Source organism: Chrysemys picta, chromosome 1 (genome assembly GCF_011386835.1).
Source record: "Chrysemys picta bellii isolate R12L10 chromosome 1, ASM1138683v2, whole genome shotgun sequence".
In the NCBI taxonomy this organism is placed as follows: Eukaryota; Metazoa; Chordata; order Testudines; family Emydidae; genus Chrysemys; species Chrysemys picta.
The window spans coordinates 156,997,875-157,017,884 of NC_088791.1; the positions used below are offsets into that span (position 1 = coordinate 156,997,875).

Here is a 20,010-nt window from a genome sequence, read left to right on the forward strand (position 1 = left end):
ATCATGAGGATTCTACTTTCTCTTGAATACTGCACTAAAAAAATTTTTTTATAAATAAACTCCACACTTCTTGCAACCAATATTTTACTCACTTTCCTTCAGGTATGAAGAAAAACTGTGGGTGAGGTCATTGGCTGGCAGGAAACAGGAATCTGAAACCATAAGAGACAAAATGTTTTGGTTGCCAGATTTGCAACAGAACAATTGAGTATATTCATAAGTTTACAGTACAGCACTAGGTATATCTATTAAATCTTTCTTGGATTAAATCTACCAGCAGTGCTTATTCTTTGAAAACTATGTGGAGTGCCCTTTGGAAAGGCAGAGTTTCGTGGTCCCCACTACGCAACAGCAATGAGCTTGTGAACTGGTTAACCGAATCATGGTAAAATCTATCAACACAATTTTAATTCCCTCCTCAATTATCTGAACATTTTTCTCTCCTCACCCACCGTAAATATAGCATTACACAACTGACCACATACATAATGGAGGGTTTTCACATGCCTTTGTGGCATCGATCAGAAGCCACAGCCAGAACCATTATGACTGGTTGGTCCAATCTAACATGGAAAATCGTACATTCAGGAGTCACTAAAACAATCTGGATTGGATAGAATAAAAGTAAGACGTGGGTCATCCTCTTATCAATGGGGTTACTTTTCTCTCCGGACTTTCACATTGCACAACTCTGTAAATTATGCTCAATCACAGTTATATAAATACAGTAACTCCTCACATAAAGTCGTCCGGGTTAACATTGTTTCGTTGCTAATCAATTAGGGAACAGGCTCGTTTAAAGTTGTGCAATGCTCCCTTCTAACGTCGTTTGGCAGCCGCCTGCTTTGTTCACTGCTTGCAGGAAGAGCAGCCTGTTGCAGCTAGCTGGTGGGGGCTTGTAACCAGGGTGGACTGGCAGCCCCCCATCAGCTACCCCTATCAGCTTCCTGCTCCCTAAGTTCCCTGTGCTGCAGCCGCCCAGCAGGCTATCAATTGGCAGTTCAGCTGTCCCTAGGGTTACCATACGTCCGTATTTTCCCGGACATGTCCGGCTTTTTGGGCCTCAAATCCCCGTTCGGGGGGAAATCCCAAAAAGCCGGACATGTCTGGGAAAATAGGGAGGGAGGGCTCGGCGGTGCTCCGCCGGGGCCACTGGGGCTGGGGCCGGCAGTGTGGGGCCGGGCCGGGGCCGGCGGTGCTCAGGCCGGGGGCTGGGAGCGCAGGGCCGGGGGCCGGGCCGGGCCGGGAGCACGGTGCTGGGAGCCGGGGGTGCGGTGCTGGGCCGGGGGCTGGGGCCGGGAGCCAGGGCCGGGAGCGCGGTGCTCGGCCTGGGGCTGGGGTTGGGAGCTGGGGGCGTGGTGCTCGGCTGGGGCCGCGGGCACTTGGCCGGGGGCCAGTGCCCCAGGGCCCGAGCCAAGCCGGGCGGGAGACGCCGGGGCCAGAGCCTCTTGGCCTGGGCATGCATTTTAATTCCCCATCCTCACTAGGAGGCCCTCTCGATGACACTCTCTCCATCCCAGATATAAATCTGCCAAATTTTACCCAGCCACTAATCCCCATTCAGTTAAACCAATAGCTGTCAATGGCCATTAGTCTCCTCCTTTTTGTGAGAATGCACAAACTCAGAGTTTTAACACAGACTTCTAAATGCACCCTACCGCACCATCATTATGCTGCATGAAACCTGGCACTCCAGGAAGCATATATTTAGGAGGGGTATGTTTGGTAATGTGTCTGTAATCATGTAGATTAAATATTTTTTTATTCTGACAATGATAAAACTATAGGATTAAAAAATCTTTCTGATGACTTGTTGTAAAGTGTTAGTTAAAGGCAATTTGGTGAGAATCTGAAAACCTCAATGGGGGACACAAAAGGTATATGCTTCCACATGATTTGTGCGAAATATCAAGAATGGGCAGTTTGTTTCTGATACTGTAACTGTGGTGCCCCCCTAGAATTTGGTTTAAAGTAGGATGGGACAAAATTCTAGCCTGAGGTATTTCAAAGTGGCAAATACAGAACAACTTGAGCTGAATCGCAGACCAGAGCTTCACTTGCCAGTTTAACAGCTTTCCTTCTGTCTCTCCTAGTTTTAAATAATTAGTATTAAGTGAGCGTGAGAAAGCATTTTGATTGTGGATGCACGTGTAATTATCAGCATGTTACTTGTCCAAACATTGAACAGAACAGATTTAAAAATTTTATTCAAGTTAATGTTTAAAATTAAACATACACAAGTTAAGAGGGAAGATACTGTACATCTGGGGTCAGGCTTGAGTTATGAGGGATTACAGGTATTGGCTACAAGGATCATGAGATACATACATATCACGTAACCAGCATAGACCCAGATTGGGGTGTGGGAGTTTTTAAAGCGTCAGTGGATAAGTGGGCTCGGGTACGCCACCCCTGGAATGTATTAAGAGTCCAAGTCAGTATCAGTGTAGTGAATAAGTTCATGGGTGGGATGAATCCCTTGGTTCGTCAGGGAAGGAAGTGGGTTATTTCCCTGGTCGGTGGTTTCGATTACTCAACCTGGTATTGACGGTGTCCCGTGATGTGTTCCGTATAGATGTCTCTGGACCACCTGATGCTGTCGGACACCATGAGCTGTCTCATGAGCGGGGCATAGCGTCGACCAACTCCACACGCTCTCAGTACCGGCTCGTTGTGGGGGTCCCACGAGCCCAGGGCTCCCCCGATTTAACACCTCAATCTGTCCACTAACGTGTTTTGGACCGAATTAACCCCAGCAGCTATCTCTTGTCAACTGATCCCCAGGCACCCAAGAGGGGAAGCACTCAGATTCAAACAAAGCGGAGGCTATGTTATTGCTGCCAACCTCACTTCACCATTTCTGACAGGGTGGATGTGAAGGCAGACTTAATTTATAGCTGGAGCACAGCAGAAGCCCTGCCAGCTAAATTTGCTGAAGGAAGCTGCTTTCCATCATTGCACCCTCCATGTGGTGGATTTTCTATTGCTGCAGTCTTAGGTTTATACCACAGAATTCAGAATCTGACCCCTGGTATTAACAATCACTTCCTAATTGTTTACTGAGGGGCTATGTCTAAGAGGAGGTGAAGGTGCGCAATACCTTGCAGGATCAGTCTTCGATTTATGCATTTGGTTTTTTTATTTACAAGATGCACCTCCCCAGCACTGTCGGATAAAACACTAAGGTTTCAACTGCAGTTTGAATTCCAAAGGTGAAGCTATCAATACTAAATGAGTCCAAAGGGCAACGTAGAAAATACTTTACAAGGAGTAATTTCACAGCACTAAATGTCTATTTTTGGTGCTGTCCTATCTTCAGTCCTTCAGGGCAGTTGTGTAATCTATCTTTGCCATTATTTGTGCTAATGAGGGCCTAGCCAGTCTGAATACAGTAACTCATATTAATGATTTAATAATGTTGAATAATTCAGAGGAAGATGTAGAAGGACGGAGTTCTTAATTTTCCAATTTCAAAAGGAAACTAAATACATGTTGTGGGTCAATGACTATTTTCACCAAACCAGCAGAACCGGGATGTTAACAATACCTTTAAAAACCCAGAAAGGATTAAAACCACATAACTACAGCTTGGAGCAGCCAGAAACCAAGTTGGCTCAAACCCGAACATCTACGTTTAGTATTTTGCTAACACGACTAAACAACTTCAAGTAGTTGCCCTCTGTTCTGCCCAGTGAGTTGATATGAATGACTTGACAGCTACAGAAGCCACCAATCCCTTCGGCTTTGTAAGCTTCCAATTCCCCCTTCAAGAAAAGAAAGAAAAAAACAACCCAAGACCCAATCCATATGGAAATGGGTCACTTCACTAGCCTAAAGGCCTTTCTTAATAGGAAAGCGACAGAGTATTGTTATTTGCACAAAACCCTATGGGTTTAGAAGTATAAAATGTAAGTGCTTCATAGCAATACAGAGGATGTAAGAGACTTCTCTGGTTTTTTAGGATGCAACGCGGCAGGATGGCAAAACTCTCCCTTGATTCAAGAAGAAAGCTAAGCAAACCCTAGAGAAAGAAAGGAGGGTCAGTCTAGGATCACATGTCTCTGCATGAAGCTGGGAAGAGAGTGCAATTATCTAGAAAGACAAGCTTTGAACAGTCAAAAACAGAGAGTGCAGCTTGGCTGAAAGGATCATAGTGGGGGCACAGGGCACAAAGAGTTCAATGAGTATCAATGAGATAAAACAAGAGCCAACAGACTTGTTACTGGGGCCCTTTTGACTCTATGTATACAATATCAATAAACAGGAGCTCAGAGTATCTTCTTATATAACCCAACAACAAGAATTAATGCTACAACTTGGGCTCAAAACAAGGAATCAAAATTTTTTAGGCTAAAGTTTTTAGGGGTTAAGGTAAGCTACGGGGGAAGGAGGCCTCTCCGTCTAAACCAAAAAGAAAATTGTAATGATTTTTATTACAACCCCCCTCCCCTCCACTTTGACAGCATGGAAAAGTGGATTTTTATTACAACCCCCCCTCTTCCCCTTCACATTGACAGCACTGGAAAACTAATTCCACTTTAGTCATAGAACAAAATGCACAGCAGTACAGTTTCCTCTTCACCTCAAACCTTTAGTGGAGTGAGATGGGAGTTCAGTCTCCATGCCCTGCTCATTTTATCACTGGGCTCACCAGTCTCTCTCCAGTCAGACTGCCAACAAACAGCCAGTTTTGGTACAAAATCCATCCATTAGGGCTAGACTAAAGCTGCCAACTCATTTCATATAGCTCACCAAAAAGCCAACAGTGAAAAGAGCAGTGTAGTCAACATTCCATAACTAATTCAGAATGGTGTCTGACTATTCTTCCTTCTTTAGAATTTATTTCAGCTCAGGTGAAGCCTGATCTTAAATGTTTGAGTACAGCTCCACTAACCACAGGAATAAGACCAATTTTCCTGGCTCTTAGTAACTTGGAAACCATTATTTAGAAATCCCCACACTTCTATCAAAAAAGAAACTTCCTGAAATTAATGTTCTGCAATGACTGGATATGTTGAAACAATGCTTCCTTTCGTTTCCTTAACTGCACCATTTAGAAAACAAACCCACTTACTTATTCCAAAAGAATTCACAACTCAATCAGCACAGCAATACCCTACAAGAAAAAATTCTCATAAAACCCCATAAAACTCAGGAGATCTGGATTAAGAAATCCTTTAGTTCCTAAAACAGATGAATCCCCATCCCCCATGCAGAAGGAAATGCACAAGACATCTCTTTGATACAGCACATTTTACCTGGCAGTTTTAACTCTTCTAGTTCAATCACTGAACGTTTAGTACCAAAGTGTTGATTAAGTAGCTTTTGTAGGTCTTCAGGGATGCCTGGTTTTGGAGATGATTTTGCAAGAATATCAGAAATTTTCTTCTACAAACAAAAGTAAAAAAAGGAGATGTAAGGCATTTTCAATATGGTGTTTGCTATTTGAAAATCCAACGATAATCTGTAAAAGTATGTTTCTTCATAATCTTATACATGTGAAACTCAGTCCTAAAGTCCTTATAATTGGGCAAAACTCCAATTGCTTCATTGGGAGTGAAAATTTCAGAACTAGGTCCGCAGCCTGTGAAGATGCACTGTGAAGTAAAAACCAAAACATCTTTACTGTGTACCTCTGTTATGCACTCTACTGCAATACTGGCATTTTCTCAAAGGTTATGTTGAGGGAGGAGTTGGGTGATAGGTTTTTTAATTTATTACTTTAGCAGTGTTGCCAAATCTCTCAAATATATCACAAATATTACAATAATGGGTGTTTTTCTTAAAGCTCCGGCTACAGGAGTCAAGAGATTACTGAAGAATCTCAGCTCTCATTTAAATGTAAAAGGTAAGCTTGCAGCCCTCTTGATTGCATAGAACAGTTTGGAAACATGACTAGAGAATACCCTAGCAGCTCAAAAAAAAAAACAACAGGCAACGGAAAAAAAACCCAAGATTTATTTGAAATGTTATTGCTTTTAAACTGATCGTGATTCTGGGGGTCCTAGTTCATGATTTTTGAATGATTGGGGTTGACAATACTGCTCTAAAAATATCAAGAATTAGAGTTGCCAATTTTGGTTGGGTGTATTCCTGGAGATTTCATCACATAATATTTAATTAATGATTAATCTTTAATTCCTGGAGACTCTGGGCCAATCCTGGAGGGTTGGCAATCACATCAAGAATACCAGGTTCTCATTTCCATCTGTTTGTTGGAGGATTTTGGCAAGATCTTTCTAGGACCTGGATGGTGATATCTCAGGAGACTGAAACCTGAGGTACAGTTTTCAGTCTCCAACTGGGAGACAGGAGCAGGGATGTTGGATTGTACAGCATAAGGACATGTCAGCAGTTGAAATTTCAAATGCAATATTATATATAGACACTTTGAGACCATTTTCATACATCATAAAGGAGAGTGACAAACTTTTTAAAAATTCTGAGCAGCCTACCTTTACCCAGCAGTCATGAAAATGGTATTTTATAAATGAAGCCCTCATTTAGGGCTTGATCTTAATCCCACTGAAATAAGTCAGAGTTTTGCCATGCTTTTAAGTCATAACTTCACTTTCTAAATTAATTCATTAAATGAATGACAAGGGAAGAGAACACGGGTCCCTCTTTATTTAAATGATCTTACTTCTTTTAAAAACAAGAGCTTTTCAAGCAGAGAAAGCAGCTTGGCATGACAGAGGGTATTAAAATATGGACAACCCTAACAGCCAGACTGTGAACTCCTTATTCCTGTTAGTGACATGTTACTCGCTTAAGCAATCCCAGCTAACTGCTCACCAGTGGGACTCAAGAGATCATAACCTGGCCCTAAGAAAGGTCTTGAAAATGTTTTGCCCAGTCCCAAAACATTTAGGCCCTGAACCAGAACCTTTTGAAAGCACTGGGAGCATTTGCAGCGGACTTTGGCACAAGCCCTTGCCGTGTCTATGTGATTTCACTCAGTGAACAGCAGTAATGCAAGTTCCATCCTGATTCAGTAAAATGTTCCTGCTGTGTAATGACTGCAAGCTGGGCCACTTTTGGGAGATGTTTTATAAAGAGTAATTATCTAATAGATAATAACCCAAGATCAACAAGACTCATTCAGCTTAGTACCACGGGATAACTGCCGTTTCACAGGCTCATTACGTCATTCACTGACTCACTCAATTCCTTCTGGAAAATTATGGTTCTCTTGAGGAAGATGCTGATGTTAATGAGAAATTCCATAACAGTCAGTGCGAGGACACCTGATCATACTCTTTTTCTTCAAGGAGAGCTGTGGGAAAATGTTCTTCACACAGGAAGTTTTATTATTTTTCTTCCAATTTATTCCAGATGCTTAAGGAGCAAAGGGTTTTACTTTATTTAATTTATTTATTTATAAAAAAGAGAGTCATTAATTTGGGACCTATATGTTAGTACAGTAGAATAAATTCTTCATGATGATTACTTGACAGGTTATGTGTACAGACTTAATGGCATATTGCCACTGAAAAAAAAAAGATCTAACTAAGCCTCTACTGTTTGCATGAAAACTGGAGGTTTATTTTAGGTCTAGTCACCCATTTGCATCATTGGATGCATTTGTTTTGGCTGCAAAGAAAGTGACATGGTTATTAATGCCAGACCTGCATCTAAGGGAAAATCCTCCCATTCCCTGGGGTGTGTACAAGGTCTAACATGAAATTAAAACCCTGTGTACCTGCTCTGTGAGACAGCTAAGCATGTTAGTCTCTTCAGAAAGACAACACACTTGGTGCAATATAATCTCCACCAGGTCTGTGGAGGGTGCCCCTGGGGGCAGGCATGGGTCATGGTCAGAAGGTCAATACAGAACAAGGACCCCAGTAGCTATACTGTGGGGAGAAAAGGTACCAAAGCACTACTGCCCATGAAATGCAGTAACTGCTGCGGCCTGGCTGAAAGGATGGAATGGGGTGATTCTATCTCCCCCAATGCCCTTTCAATCCCTGCATTAAGCTCTTCTAGACAGCTTTGGACACAAGGTTGTGGTTGGGTACGTAGATGTGAAGCAGGCATTTGACTGGAGTTGAGAAAGGTTTCTCTTCTAAGACAGTTGATTTTCTCTCTTTCATAAAACTGGCTGCAATGTTATGGTCCCAGTACACTACACCAAGGGAAACAAGCTTCTAAAACCATTTCAAGGACACCACTGACATTGTGCTATTCTGAAGCTGACATATCTTATAAAAGCAACTGCACCCATCCAGACCCAAAGATCATTTGTGTTGAACTTTCAGTTGGGCGGGGGGTAGAGGGGGAGTTTCCAATACCTTCCTTCTCCTTTTCACCTTCACAGTGTTTTCTTCTTTTTCCTCAGGACGAGTTAGAAAACATTCCGCAGGCTGCAAAGCAGACGTTGTAAAAAGAGATTGATCGTGAGAGATATTATTACCACAGAACATGATGGAATGGGGGCAGAAGTTGGGTACAAAGATTCAGATACTGATAGAGAGAGAAAAAGTATAATATCTACAGGTTTGGAGTAAAACGCTGCTCTTTTACAGTGGTGTAAATCTGAAGTAACTTCTGGAACTACTTCATATTCACACTGGTGTAACAGAACAGAAAAAAAGCACAGAAACCTGAAACATACGAGTCATAGGCACACCTTTATCATCTGGTTTACAGGATGTTTAATACAACAACAAAAAATCAGAACGAAAAAGTGAACAGAGCTTTCAAAAAGTAAATACATGTAATCTCTATTATTGTGTGAGACAATCATTCTAACAGGTTTCAGAGTAGCAGCCGTGTTAGTCAGTATCCACAAAAAGAACTCATTCTAACTTTGCCAAACAGGCCTTTGTAATAATTGGGTACAACCTGACCAACCAGCTGGTGACCTATACCATACAGATAGGAGAGAATAACTGGAAATAATGATTTTTCTGTATTTCTGATTTCCTTTCTTTTATGTTTATAATGTAACATTTTTCAAGAGATGTTTTCAAATTTTGCTCTACGCTGTTCTTCATTTAATTCCATGAAGATTGGCTTTTTAGTCCATGAAATGTCTCTTTGGTTCATGTCTCCCCACTTGTATGTATTTAGGATGATCAGTATATGGGCACTCAGTTTGTAAAGGTGGCAAATTAGAGAGATCATGTCCAGAGGTCACAGGAAAATTAAATATAGTGGTAGCTCATGGACCATCAGTGGTACATATACAACAGTTTGAGAACTGCAGGTGTAGATGGTAGCTGGTATTATTAATGGGGCTTAGTCCTAACAGCCCCTAAAAGCTGCCACCATGAGTATGATTCTCATATGGGCAGCATGTGTTAAACTACTAAATTAAAGTCAACCCATCTTCCTAACTCTGGCCGAGATTATAAATGGAGCCTGCAAAGGGAAATCTCTCTTTCTCGTCCATTCCCCACCTCTTTCATCTCAATCCAGCAGGTCACAAAGTTTTGGATCCATTGTCTATGCTGTTATCACTGTTGTAAGAGAGACAAAGTAGGTGAGATATCTTTTATTGGAACAAGTTCTGTTGGTGGAAGCTCTGTGTATCTCAAAAGCTTGTAACTTCCACCAACAGAAGTTGGTCCAATAACAGCTCTTACATCACCTACTTTGTCTCTCTCATATCCTGGGACCAACAGGGCTACAATAACACTGCAAACAATTATTGCTATAAGTTACTCTATTGTGGTAGCATCTTCAGGATCAGGAGACCATTGTGCTAGATGCTGTACAAATATAATGCCCAGGCAACTCACCTCCCTGTTCCTGTGAGCCTAAGTTTTTCTCTTCTTATCCAGATTCCCATATACACCCCACCCACAAGATTGATTCTAAACTTGCTGCCCCAAACCAGTTTGATGAGTTTCTTGATTTCTCTCCCCCCTCAAGATGTATGTGTCATAGCTCAGGGCAAGTATTTTCCCCTTGTGGTGAAGCAAGAGCACCCACTCTAGGCTCCCGGCTTCTCAGCTGTCTCCTCTCTTAGGAGGAGACTCCAGTCTCTCTCCCTTCTGACTGCGGGTTTTCCAGGCTGCACAGTTCCTTGACCACACTGTGAATTCTTCAGCAAGTCAGACTGACTAAGCAGGCCTGCTTTGCCTTCTCCTTAGAGGAAATAAGCAGCGTAACTGCCCACAGGTAGAAGGTACCACACAGCTCTTCATGAGCAAGAACATTTATTCTTAAGCTAGTCTTATTGAAAACATTAGAGAAAAAAACATTTTAAAACAATAAAAGAACCTACACACATGCTAATAAGCTTACCAGAGATCACCCCATAGGCGCTGATTCCATGGGTGCTCCGGGGCTGGATCACCCACGGGGAAAAATTAGTGGGTGCTCCACATCCACCGGCAGCCAAGCTCCCCCCTCCTCGCCTCCTTCTTCCCCTCCCCCTGAGTGTGCCATGTCCCCGCTCCTCCCCCTCCCTCCCAGCGCTTCCCACCCCCCTGCCGCCTAACAGCTATTTGGCGGCACTTAGGACTTTCTGGGAGGGAGGAGGAGGAGCGGGGATGTGGTGTGCTCAGGGGAGGAGGCGGAGAAGAGGCAGGACAGGGGCGGGGACTTGGGGGAAAGGGGTGGAGTGGGGGCGGGAAAGGGGCATGGCTTGGGTGGGAAAAGGCGGGATGGGGCAGGGACTTTGGGGAAGGGGTGAAATGGGGGTGGGACGAGGGCAGTGCAGGGACGGGAAGAGGCGGGGTGGGGCAGAGCCAGGGGGGCGAGCACCCACTGGGTAGAGGGGAAGTCAGTGCCTATGGATCGCCCTAACTCCAGAAGGGTTCTGGTAGGAATCAGTCCTTCAAAACACACACATGAATTTTCCTGTGGTAACAGGTTCATAACACCTTTTGCTCAAAATAAGAACACCCATGAATCTGTGAGTCACTCCATTATACACTTTGGGCCTTTGATATTGGGACCCTGGGAACAGTTCATCAGCAGACAAGGAGTTTCTCCTTGGGACGTAGCTTCAAAAGGTTGGATCCGGAGGTGGGAATTTGCATTCCCCCCCTCCAAAGTATTTCCTATAAAACCCACTCAACTAAAAATTCATTCTCGTTTGGCCCATTGTTAAGAGTCCTTTGAAGCTCTCATAACAACTTCCCAGGGTTGACATTAAGTCATGTCTCCCCTTTAGAGATGTACATACAATCCCACAATAATACATAAACATTTGCATTTTTAATACAATGAACTCCCAAGATACATAAACTTAATTCAGTAAGGTCTGTCCAGATATTGCAGGAAATGGCCATATCTGTCACAGTATGGACTATAGCTTCTCTCTCCATTGCTAGTCTTCCACTGAAACATGTACACAGAACCATTATTTTTAATGATTTTCCACTGAAACTAACCTAGACTCATTGACTATTTGTTCCCCTTAGATGCACAAGACTCTTTTGGTAGTGGAGCAGTGTAGGCCTGGTGAGCTGATGAGCCCAGGAATACAAGTATAATTTATTCAGACACAACAACTCCACACCACATATAACTGAGATGTTCGGATTAACCTAATTACAGTGAATGGCTGTAAGCTTATACGTGTCCTTTGGAGTTTGGAAACTTCAGTAGTTTAAGCATCTTATCTAGACAGAGCTTCAGACCCTTCTGCAAGTTTTCTCCTACTCTTGCTCATTCAGCAGCTTTTTGCAAATCTCCATTAAAAAAATTATTTGCATTTTTTCCTTCTGAATTGTACTGTGCAGACTGCCCACTGATTTTGACCTGGCTCCATGTACTCTGCATATTTTTGTGCTATTTTTAGACGGAAGTTTTAAAAATGCAGAAAAACAGGAAATTTGTGCGGAGACCTTTGATTTATGAAATAAAATGCCATGAATTCCATGTTTGTTAATCACAGACAGAACATAAAATGTTTCCTGTGTTATGTTTCTAATGCAACATCTCTTCACATGTCGCCAAGTTACTGAAAAACCAAAATGTAAAGTGAAAACATTCTTGTGTCTGAGAGAGAGAGTGAAAGTTTACATTCCAATTAGGCCATCCACTGAATTTGGGAGTTACTGACAAAATAAACATTTCAACCTCCTGCTTTAAAATGGAGACAAATTATTCTTTTCATTGTGGGTCTGCAGACAGTCTATGAATTAATTAAACTATCAAAATAGTCTGTGGACTGAAAATATATATGTTAATAATTCCATTCATTTCTCTCCTGACTGGTTTCCATACACAAAGGCCACAACAAAATAGCTTCTGGATTGTTGATTAGACAGGAGTGAAGTGGATTAAATCTGCAATTTAATATGCACCAGAAATGCAGTATTCAAGTGAAATACATACATTAAAATTATAGGCACCTCTGTAAACATATCTGATTAGCAACCTTTCTTGCAACAAAAGAGCTGTGTGATACTGTAATGAATTTGTGGCCTCATGACGCCGCACACCATTGCCACATGGAGCGTCATAGCTGCTGTGGGGCTAAAACTAGGGTTACCATTCGTCCGGATTTACCCGGACATGTCCTCCTTTTTGTGCTAAAAATAGCGTCCGGGGGGAATTTGTAAAGCACTCACAATGTCCGGGATTTCCCCCTCCCCCGGCACAGCAGAGCGAGCGGCTGGGAGGGCTGCAGGAAAGTCCCGGGCTGGACTCCGGAGCAGCTGGAGAGGAGCTCCGCCCTGCATTCTGAGCAAGTGTCTCAGCACAAAGTGCAGCCCTCCCCTTTTGCAACTGGGAGCGGTTTCTGCCATGCAGCGTAGCAAAACGGGAGCGAGAGCACTTTGTGCTGATACAAGGGCAGCTCTCCCCTGCAACCCAGTCCGGACCAGGGACCGGGTTTTGTTGTGCAGGGCCAGGGACCGGGTTTTGTTGTGCTGGGGAGCTCAGCCACGTGTCCGGCTCGCACAGAGCCCAACACCCTGTTCTGAGCAGCAGGGTAAGGGGGGCAGGAGAAGGGGCAGGGAGGTTCTGGAGGGGGCAGTCAAGAAACGGGGGGGGGGCTTTTTGGGGGGAGTGGAGAAAGTTTTGGGCAGTCAGGGTACAGGTAGGGGGTAGGGTCCTGGTGGGCAGTTGGGGGGGGGTGTCTTAGGAGGGGGCAGTTAGGGGACAAGGAACAGGGAGTCTTAGGTAGGGGGTGGGGTTCTGGAGGGCAGTTAGGAGCAGGGGTCCCAGGAGGGGGCAGTCAGGGGACAAGGAGCGGGGGGGTAGGGGGCTGGGAGTTCTGGGGGGGGCTGTCAGGGGGCAGGAGTGGGGAGAGGGATCGGAGCAGTCAGGGGACAGGGAGCAGAGGGGTTTAGATGGGTTGGGAGTTCTGGGGGGGGCTGTCAGGGGGCAGGAGTGCGGAGAGGGATCGGAGCAGTCAGGGGACAGGGAGCAGAGGGGTTTAGATGGGTTGGGAGTTCTGGGGGGGGGCTGTCAGGGGGTGGGGAGTGGTTGGATGGGGCGTGGGAGTCCCAGGGGTCTGTCTGGGGGTGGGGGTGTGGATAAAGGTTGGGGCAGTCAGGGGACAAGAGGCAGGGAGGCTTAGATAGTCCTGGGGGGCAGTTAGGGGCAGGGGTCCCAGGAGGGGGTAGTCAGGGGACAAGGAACGGGGGGAGGGTTGGGAGGTCAGGGGGGGGCAGGAAGTGGGAGGGGCAGGAGCGGGGCTAGGGCGGGGCTCCTCCCGTCCTCTTTTTTGCTCGCTGAAATATGGTAACCCTAGCTAAAACTCAGAGCCCTCCTGCTCCAAAATCCAGGCTTCTACTCCTTAAACTAAACAAAGATCTCTGTTAGCAGCACATGTCCTAGGCCAGGGGTTCTCAACCTTTTTCTTTCTGAGGCCCCCTACAACATGCTATAAAAACTCCAGGGCCCAGCGGGGGAGAGGGGAGCTCAGGCTTGGGTGTAGTTTGACTTCTATTTTGGATGGGCAGGGGCCAGCGGGGCTCGAGCCAACTCTGCACGCCTGGGTCCATGGAGGTAATACCACCTCTACCCCGACTTACCTCAGCAGGCCACCTACCAGTCTGGGTTGGGGGAGGGGGGCAACCAAAAATTATAACTCAAAGGTGGGGGGCTCAGCTCAAAAAGTTTGAAAACAGCTCGGGGGCAGGAAGAGGGGTAGCTAGGGGCTGTGTGCAGGAGGGGGTGGGGGGGTAGCTAGGGGCTGTGTGCAGGCAGGGGTGAGGGTAGCTCAGGGTGCAGGGAGGAGGTAGCTAGGGCTGTGTGCAGGCCCAGGGGTAGCTCAGGGTGCAGGAAGAGGGGTAGCTAGTGGCTGTGTGCAGGCGGGGGGGGGGGGTAGCTAGGGGCTGTGTGCAGGCAGGGGTGAGGGGAGCTCAGGGTGCAGGGAGAAGGGTACTAGGGGCTATGTGCTGAGAAAGCTCCCCTGTGGTTCCTGTTCCTCGAGGGCTCTGCTAGCCACGGAACTGGGTCCCCCTGCCTAGGCGGCTCTTACCAGCCATGTGAGCAAAGCAGTTTCAACCCCCTGCACCAGCAGCAGCAGGAGACGAGGGAACGCTGCAGCTGCCTGCCCCATGGCACCAGCCAGAGCAACAGCTGCCCTGCACTGCCCATGCCCGGCTCCAACTTCCCACCTCCAACCTGGCCAGGGGGCGGGAAAAGGAGGTGGAGGGGTGGAGCTGCCCCGGGACTGCCCTACTCTTGCAGTATAGTTGGCGGGGGGGGAGTGTGCCAAAAACACCGGGCCCTCAGGGCTACCCCGTGGGGAGTGCTGGGAATCAGGGCTTCAACTCTGTGGGTCCTGGCTTCAGCCCTACGGGATGGGGTATGGGCTCTGGGTTTTAACCGCGGGGGCCCCCGGCCTCCCAAAAGGGTTCATGGACCCCCTGTTGAGAACCACTGTCCTAGGCCACAGTTAAGCAGTCTAATTCCCTCCAGTAGGAGGCAGTGCTACATGTACAGACGCTTATTCTTTGCAATGACTGTTATTTCATTTTAAATGTTAAACTGTAGTTAGTGGTGGCAAAAGTTGCTGTACTAACAGCCTTGAACTCCTCTGTTTATCTGCAGCTCAGGTACAGGATGGGCAATGGTAGCCTAAGCCTCCACCACATTACTCAGCCAAAGAGCCCCCATCATGAACAGGAGGTGGACAGAAGTTCACTGTCCATGGCCCATTCAGTCCTTGGTGCCTCTGCAGAGACCACCAAAAAAGGTGGCAATAAATGCCAGTGGTGTTTCTGACACTTGTCCATCACAAGCTGGAATGATACTACAAGCTTACTTCACCTATGCCACTGGATAGCCATCATACAGCTAGAACTTCTAGCTACTACTGACCTGGGCCAAATTGAAAACTGATGACCTAAAGCAGAAAGATTCTTATCTCATTCCTAATCCCTTATATCCATCCAGGTCACTCCCGTGTATGATACCTTGAAGGCAACAATACTAGGAGACCTTTTAAACTCCATAGTGTGTTATGGATGAATCTTCTTTGTGCCTACTTGCCAGGTTAGTCAGTGAGCTTCCTGCATCTTTTATTATTAAGCACATCCTGTGAGATGCTGAGCGTCCTCAATTCCTACTGGTTTCAGTGGGAGTTGAAGGTGCTCAACATTTTGCAAAACTGGGCTCTAACAATGTCCATCACCTGGGACCCAATCATTCCTTACTCAAGTCTAAGGGCCATTTCAATGAGGGCAGATTCTGGTTGTCTCTCTCGGTGCTGTACAATATTTAAATAATAAACTATAAGAATCTTCAGGCAATGTCAACATTAAAAGACTGGCACATCACTTAGCCCTACACCACTGCACAGTCACCTGACTCAAGCCTGGGGAAAGAGATGGGCTCTGCACCCTATTGTACCTATATAAAATGAGACTAAAGTTATGACTGAAATCTCTTAAGATTGGAACCTAATCGTTTCCAAATAATGCAGGCAACACAGCAGTACTAAGCAAGAGATCAGGACAGTAAGTGGAGAAACGCACCATTTATTTATGATGAAAAGCCTGATTTCATTATTATCTCTATGATCAATACAGTCACAAATCTTACCAACCTGTTTTCTTTTCTTTGATGTAGCAGGTTTGGACTCAGAGTCTGAGTCAGGCTGCACTGGTTTACTTGTGTTGGTTGATTTTTCCATTTCTTCATCATCAGAAGGATCTGAGAAAAAAATGCAGTTTTTTTTTACACACACCTCTCAATTTTCCATTAGAAAAATGTACAACAATAGTGATAATAGCTTCTATTGGGAGACGCTGTAACATCATGCCCAGTTTATTTACATGAAACAACTTCAGCAGCAAGTAACATAGTTCCAAAATACAAGTGATTGAGGATTACTTCCATAGCCACTCTTAATATTTTCAATCCTCTGCTCTATAAAACAATCTGTTTTCCTATCTTTGTGGAATTCAGTGAATAACCTGCTACCTGCAGTATTATTAATAATCATTTACAACCTCTCCAAGAAATTTCAATCTTGTTCAGCAAAATGCCAAAAACATATTCATTCACTGTTTATTAACTAAAATTCTATCAGTTTAGTTACATTGCTCAGCTTTATTTCAAGACAAGTAAAAGCAGGATCCTGATCCATGGCCCAAGATTTCCTATGTTCAGTTGTGGACCAATCCTAATAAATCACTGCTAGATCAACAAACCAGCGACAACACTAGTGCTAGAAAATAATAATTTTTAGACCATAGGATTGCTGAGAAAACATCCCTTTCTTGGTAGATTTGTTGGCATTTCTCTTGGAAGAAGTCAGCTACTCCCTCCCTCTCCCCCAAGACATAAGATTTGCACTTTGAGAAAAAATAGCTCAGGCTGAAAGTCCAAACTGCTTTATTAGTATTAATTACTTATAAAAGCAAGAATGTGAAACTTGGTGACATGTTCTATTCTATAAAGATATCTATATTCAATTCTGTGTCTAGAATTTTAGGCCATGGGACTCTTATTAGTGATGGTTAGGGAATGTCATCATTCCCACACTTAAAACAGAATGACCAGAAAGCTAAAAAACGCTGATGTTTTGAGAAAAATAATATGGATCAAGGAACATTCTGAATTTTTTTTAAGGGAAGCATTGGGAAGAAAGATCATTCAAAGAGCATTGGGAAGAAAGACCATTCAAGCAGATGTCAAGTTAACCTAGGAAAGAAGTTCAGATGCTTTTATTCAACTGCAAAAAACTTTCTGATGTAGACCAAATTACTATCAATAGTTACTCCTCTGCTAATCGTCAGAATCTTCATCCTATCAATTTTAATTATTAAAAGTGACTAATTCAATTTCTGTATCAAATAATTTGGGGGATCTTATTTTTTCTGTTCCTAATATGTATTGACAATAGTTGAAATCTCCTGCATTCTGAGCTTAGCAGTAGCCCATCTAAAGATTTTGCTCTTTATTTGAAAAATGTGAACAATATGATACTTTAAGCATTAAACTACAGAAGACATGCCCATTCACTATTATGTAACATCTGCATGACCACCAGCAGTAAGTACTTACAGGCTCAAGAGATTAATAAAGAGAGACAAAAGAGAGAGACAATGAACTGTATTTGGTACTTACTAACTCACTGTGATTTATCTATTGAAAAATGAAGCATTGGAATGAAAAAGTCTATATAGTCCTCACTCCTCCAGAGATGCAACAATGCACATTAAAGTTTTGCAATAGAAGTTTGGAGATTTTTATAAACAGATTTCTACACATCAACACAATAATTTGGAATCACATGGGAAAATCCTAACATAACATAATGGTTATCAATGATTTTACATATTTATCCCTGGAGACTATTACATTCTAAGTTCCATGCTTTCTCACATTTTGGAGAATTTGAATTACAGTAAGTATCCTTTGCAAGCTGCTGAGTTTAAAGTTTGTGAGCTTGATAGCTAGTAATGGAAGAAAAAAATCAGTAAACACTCTGTAACAGACTGGATACCATCTGTCAGGAAATCATATTGGATATAGATTTGATTACGGAAAACTGTAATTACTCTAGAAGCAGGATGGGGAGTGAAAAGGAAATTTGTTTTCTCTCCCACACATGCAACGGCCCCCTCCCTGAGGGACCTATCAACATGCTAATGAACTTTATTCAGATCAGAATTGTGGGCCAAGAAAGAACAGGGAATGGTTTAATGGGATAACATGATTTTAGTCAAATGAACAGTGTGCCATCGCTGGTAAATAGTATCAATGGCCAATAAGGGTCTGGCTGGAGAATCTTGCCTACATGCTCGGGGTTCTACTGATCGCCATATTTGGGGTCGGGAAGGAATTTTCCTCCAGGGTAGATTGGCAGAGTCCCTGGAGGTTTTTCGCCTTCCTCCGCAGCATGGGGCAGGGGTCGCTAGCTGGAGGATTCTCTACTACTTGAAGTCTCTAAACCACAGGATTTGGGGACTTCAACAGCAGAGTCAAGGGAAAGGGGTTGGGACGGCTTTGTGGCCTGCATCATGCGGGAGGTCAGACTAGATGATCATAATGGTCCCTTCTGACCTTAAAGTCTATGAGTCTATGAACAGGCATTCATTTGCCACCTAAAAAGGATCACAAGAGATTTTGAAATCCCAAGAGGAAAGTAAACAAAACCAAACCCTAATATTGCAGATCTAGAGTGGTGGTGAAAAACATCTATTGCCCGGAGCACTGAGTCAAAGGCCTAAGGGAATGATCTGCTTGTCCCAAAGTGGTGTTAAGATAAACACTTTATTATGAGCAGGAACTATGTACCGAAAATGAAGTAACAAAAGTTTCTACTATTCTGTGTAACTGCAGCCTGCAACTGCCTTGTTCTGGGTTTCTCTGTTTCTGCCCCAACAGAAAGCGTGTCACAGGAAATTGAAGGTAGTATCTAGAGTCTGCAGGAAGTGTGGCATCTCTCCATTCCCTGGAGGATTTAGTCTACACTACAGCACATCTTCCCTGTTTTAAATTTCCTGACTGAACTAAAAAAACACTATAAAACGGTGGTCATCAACCAGTCGATCACGATCGACTGGTCGATCCTGGAGACTCTCCCAGTTGATCATGATGTCTGGCCGCTAAAAGTCCAATGGTGTAGTGGGGCTGCCGCTAAAGCAGGCTTGCTCCCTGCCTGCCCGGCCCCATGCAGCTCCCGGAACTGGCCAGCGCGCCACCTCGGCCCCGGGGAAGGGGAGGGCAGGGGTCTCCCTCTGCGTGCTGCTCCTGCCTGCAAGCACCACCACTGCAGCTCCTTTTGGCCTGGAATGGGGAACTGTGGACAATGGGAGCTGCGGGGGCAGTGCCTGCAGAGAGGGGCAGCTTGCGGAGCCACGTGCTCCCCCTCCCAGGGGCCACAGGGGTGTGTTGGCCCCTTCTAGGAGCAGCGTGGGGCTGGGGCAGGCAGGGAGCCTCCTTAGCCCCACTGTGCCGCTGACCAGGAGCCGCCCAAGGTAAGTGTCGCCTGGCTGGAGCCCGCGCCCTAAACCCCAGCCCTGATCCCCTTCCCAGAGCCAACACCCCATGCCCGCTCCTGCACCCCGAACTGACTTAAACACAACCCTAACACATCTCAATCTGCTGTATTGCAAACTCTCTTTAGGCATGTTCTTTCCTGTAACAAGCTGTTCAGTCTCATGCTCAACAACAGGGTCACAGTTTGTGAATTGTTTTCAGCTAGTATGTCTGCTCTCACTTCATTTGTCTCGGCCAAGTTTTCAGGTATCTTGAGCAGATAGGTACAATTCCTTTGTAAGATTTTGCTTTCCTCTGTGATCACGGAGTACAAGTTAGGTGACTCCTCTTTGATCACTGTAGCTTGGACTGGCCAGTGTCCATCTTGCCAAATTCTCACTTTGTTTTTTAACTGTGGAGGGGGTCTTGCTCCTTTATTGTATTTGTCTGATTGTACTTTCCCAGTTTTTCCCCTCACTATCAAACACTTCTTAATCATCCTTTCCATTGTCCCATACCTGATAATCAAGTATTTATATGTCTGTTGTAGAAAAGTTCAGTGGATGACTTTCCACATTGCAGCAATGTAGTGCTATAGCTGAGTAGTGCTAAGTATGGATCTTCTCTTGCATCCACTGCTTTTTTGATCAAGTTCTTCAGTAT

The 20,010-nt window shown here is 44.7% G+C and overlaps 1 protein-coding gene across 9 annotated transcripts in view; it reads right to left on the bottom strand.

Annotated features, from left to right (window-relative positions):
• The window catches only part of CMSS1 (cms1 ribosomal small subunit homolog), a 363,702-nt gene that overhangs the window by 18,819 nt on the left and 324,873 nt on the right, over positions 1 to 20,010 (bottom strand). For all 9 annotated transcript variants that reach the window (XM_024100596.3, XM_065587686.1, XM_065587674.1 and 6 more), the window contains 4 exons: positions 15,965 to 16,071; positions 8,295 to 8,366; positions 5,259 to 5,388; positions 93 to 152 (listed from right to left, as the gene is read on the bottom strand). In XM_024100596.3, coding sequence (XP_023956364.2) covers positions 93 to 152; positions 5,259 to 5,388; positions 8,295 to 8,366; positions 15,965 to 16,071 — 369 coding nt within the window. The remainder of the gene's footprint in view (positions 1 to 92; positions 153 to 5,258; positions 5,389 to 8,294; positions 8,367 to 15,964; positions 16,072 to 20,010) is intronic.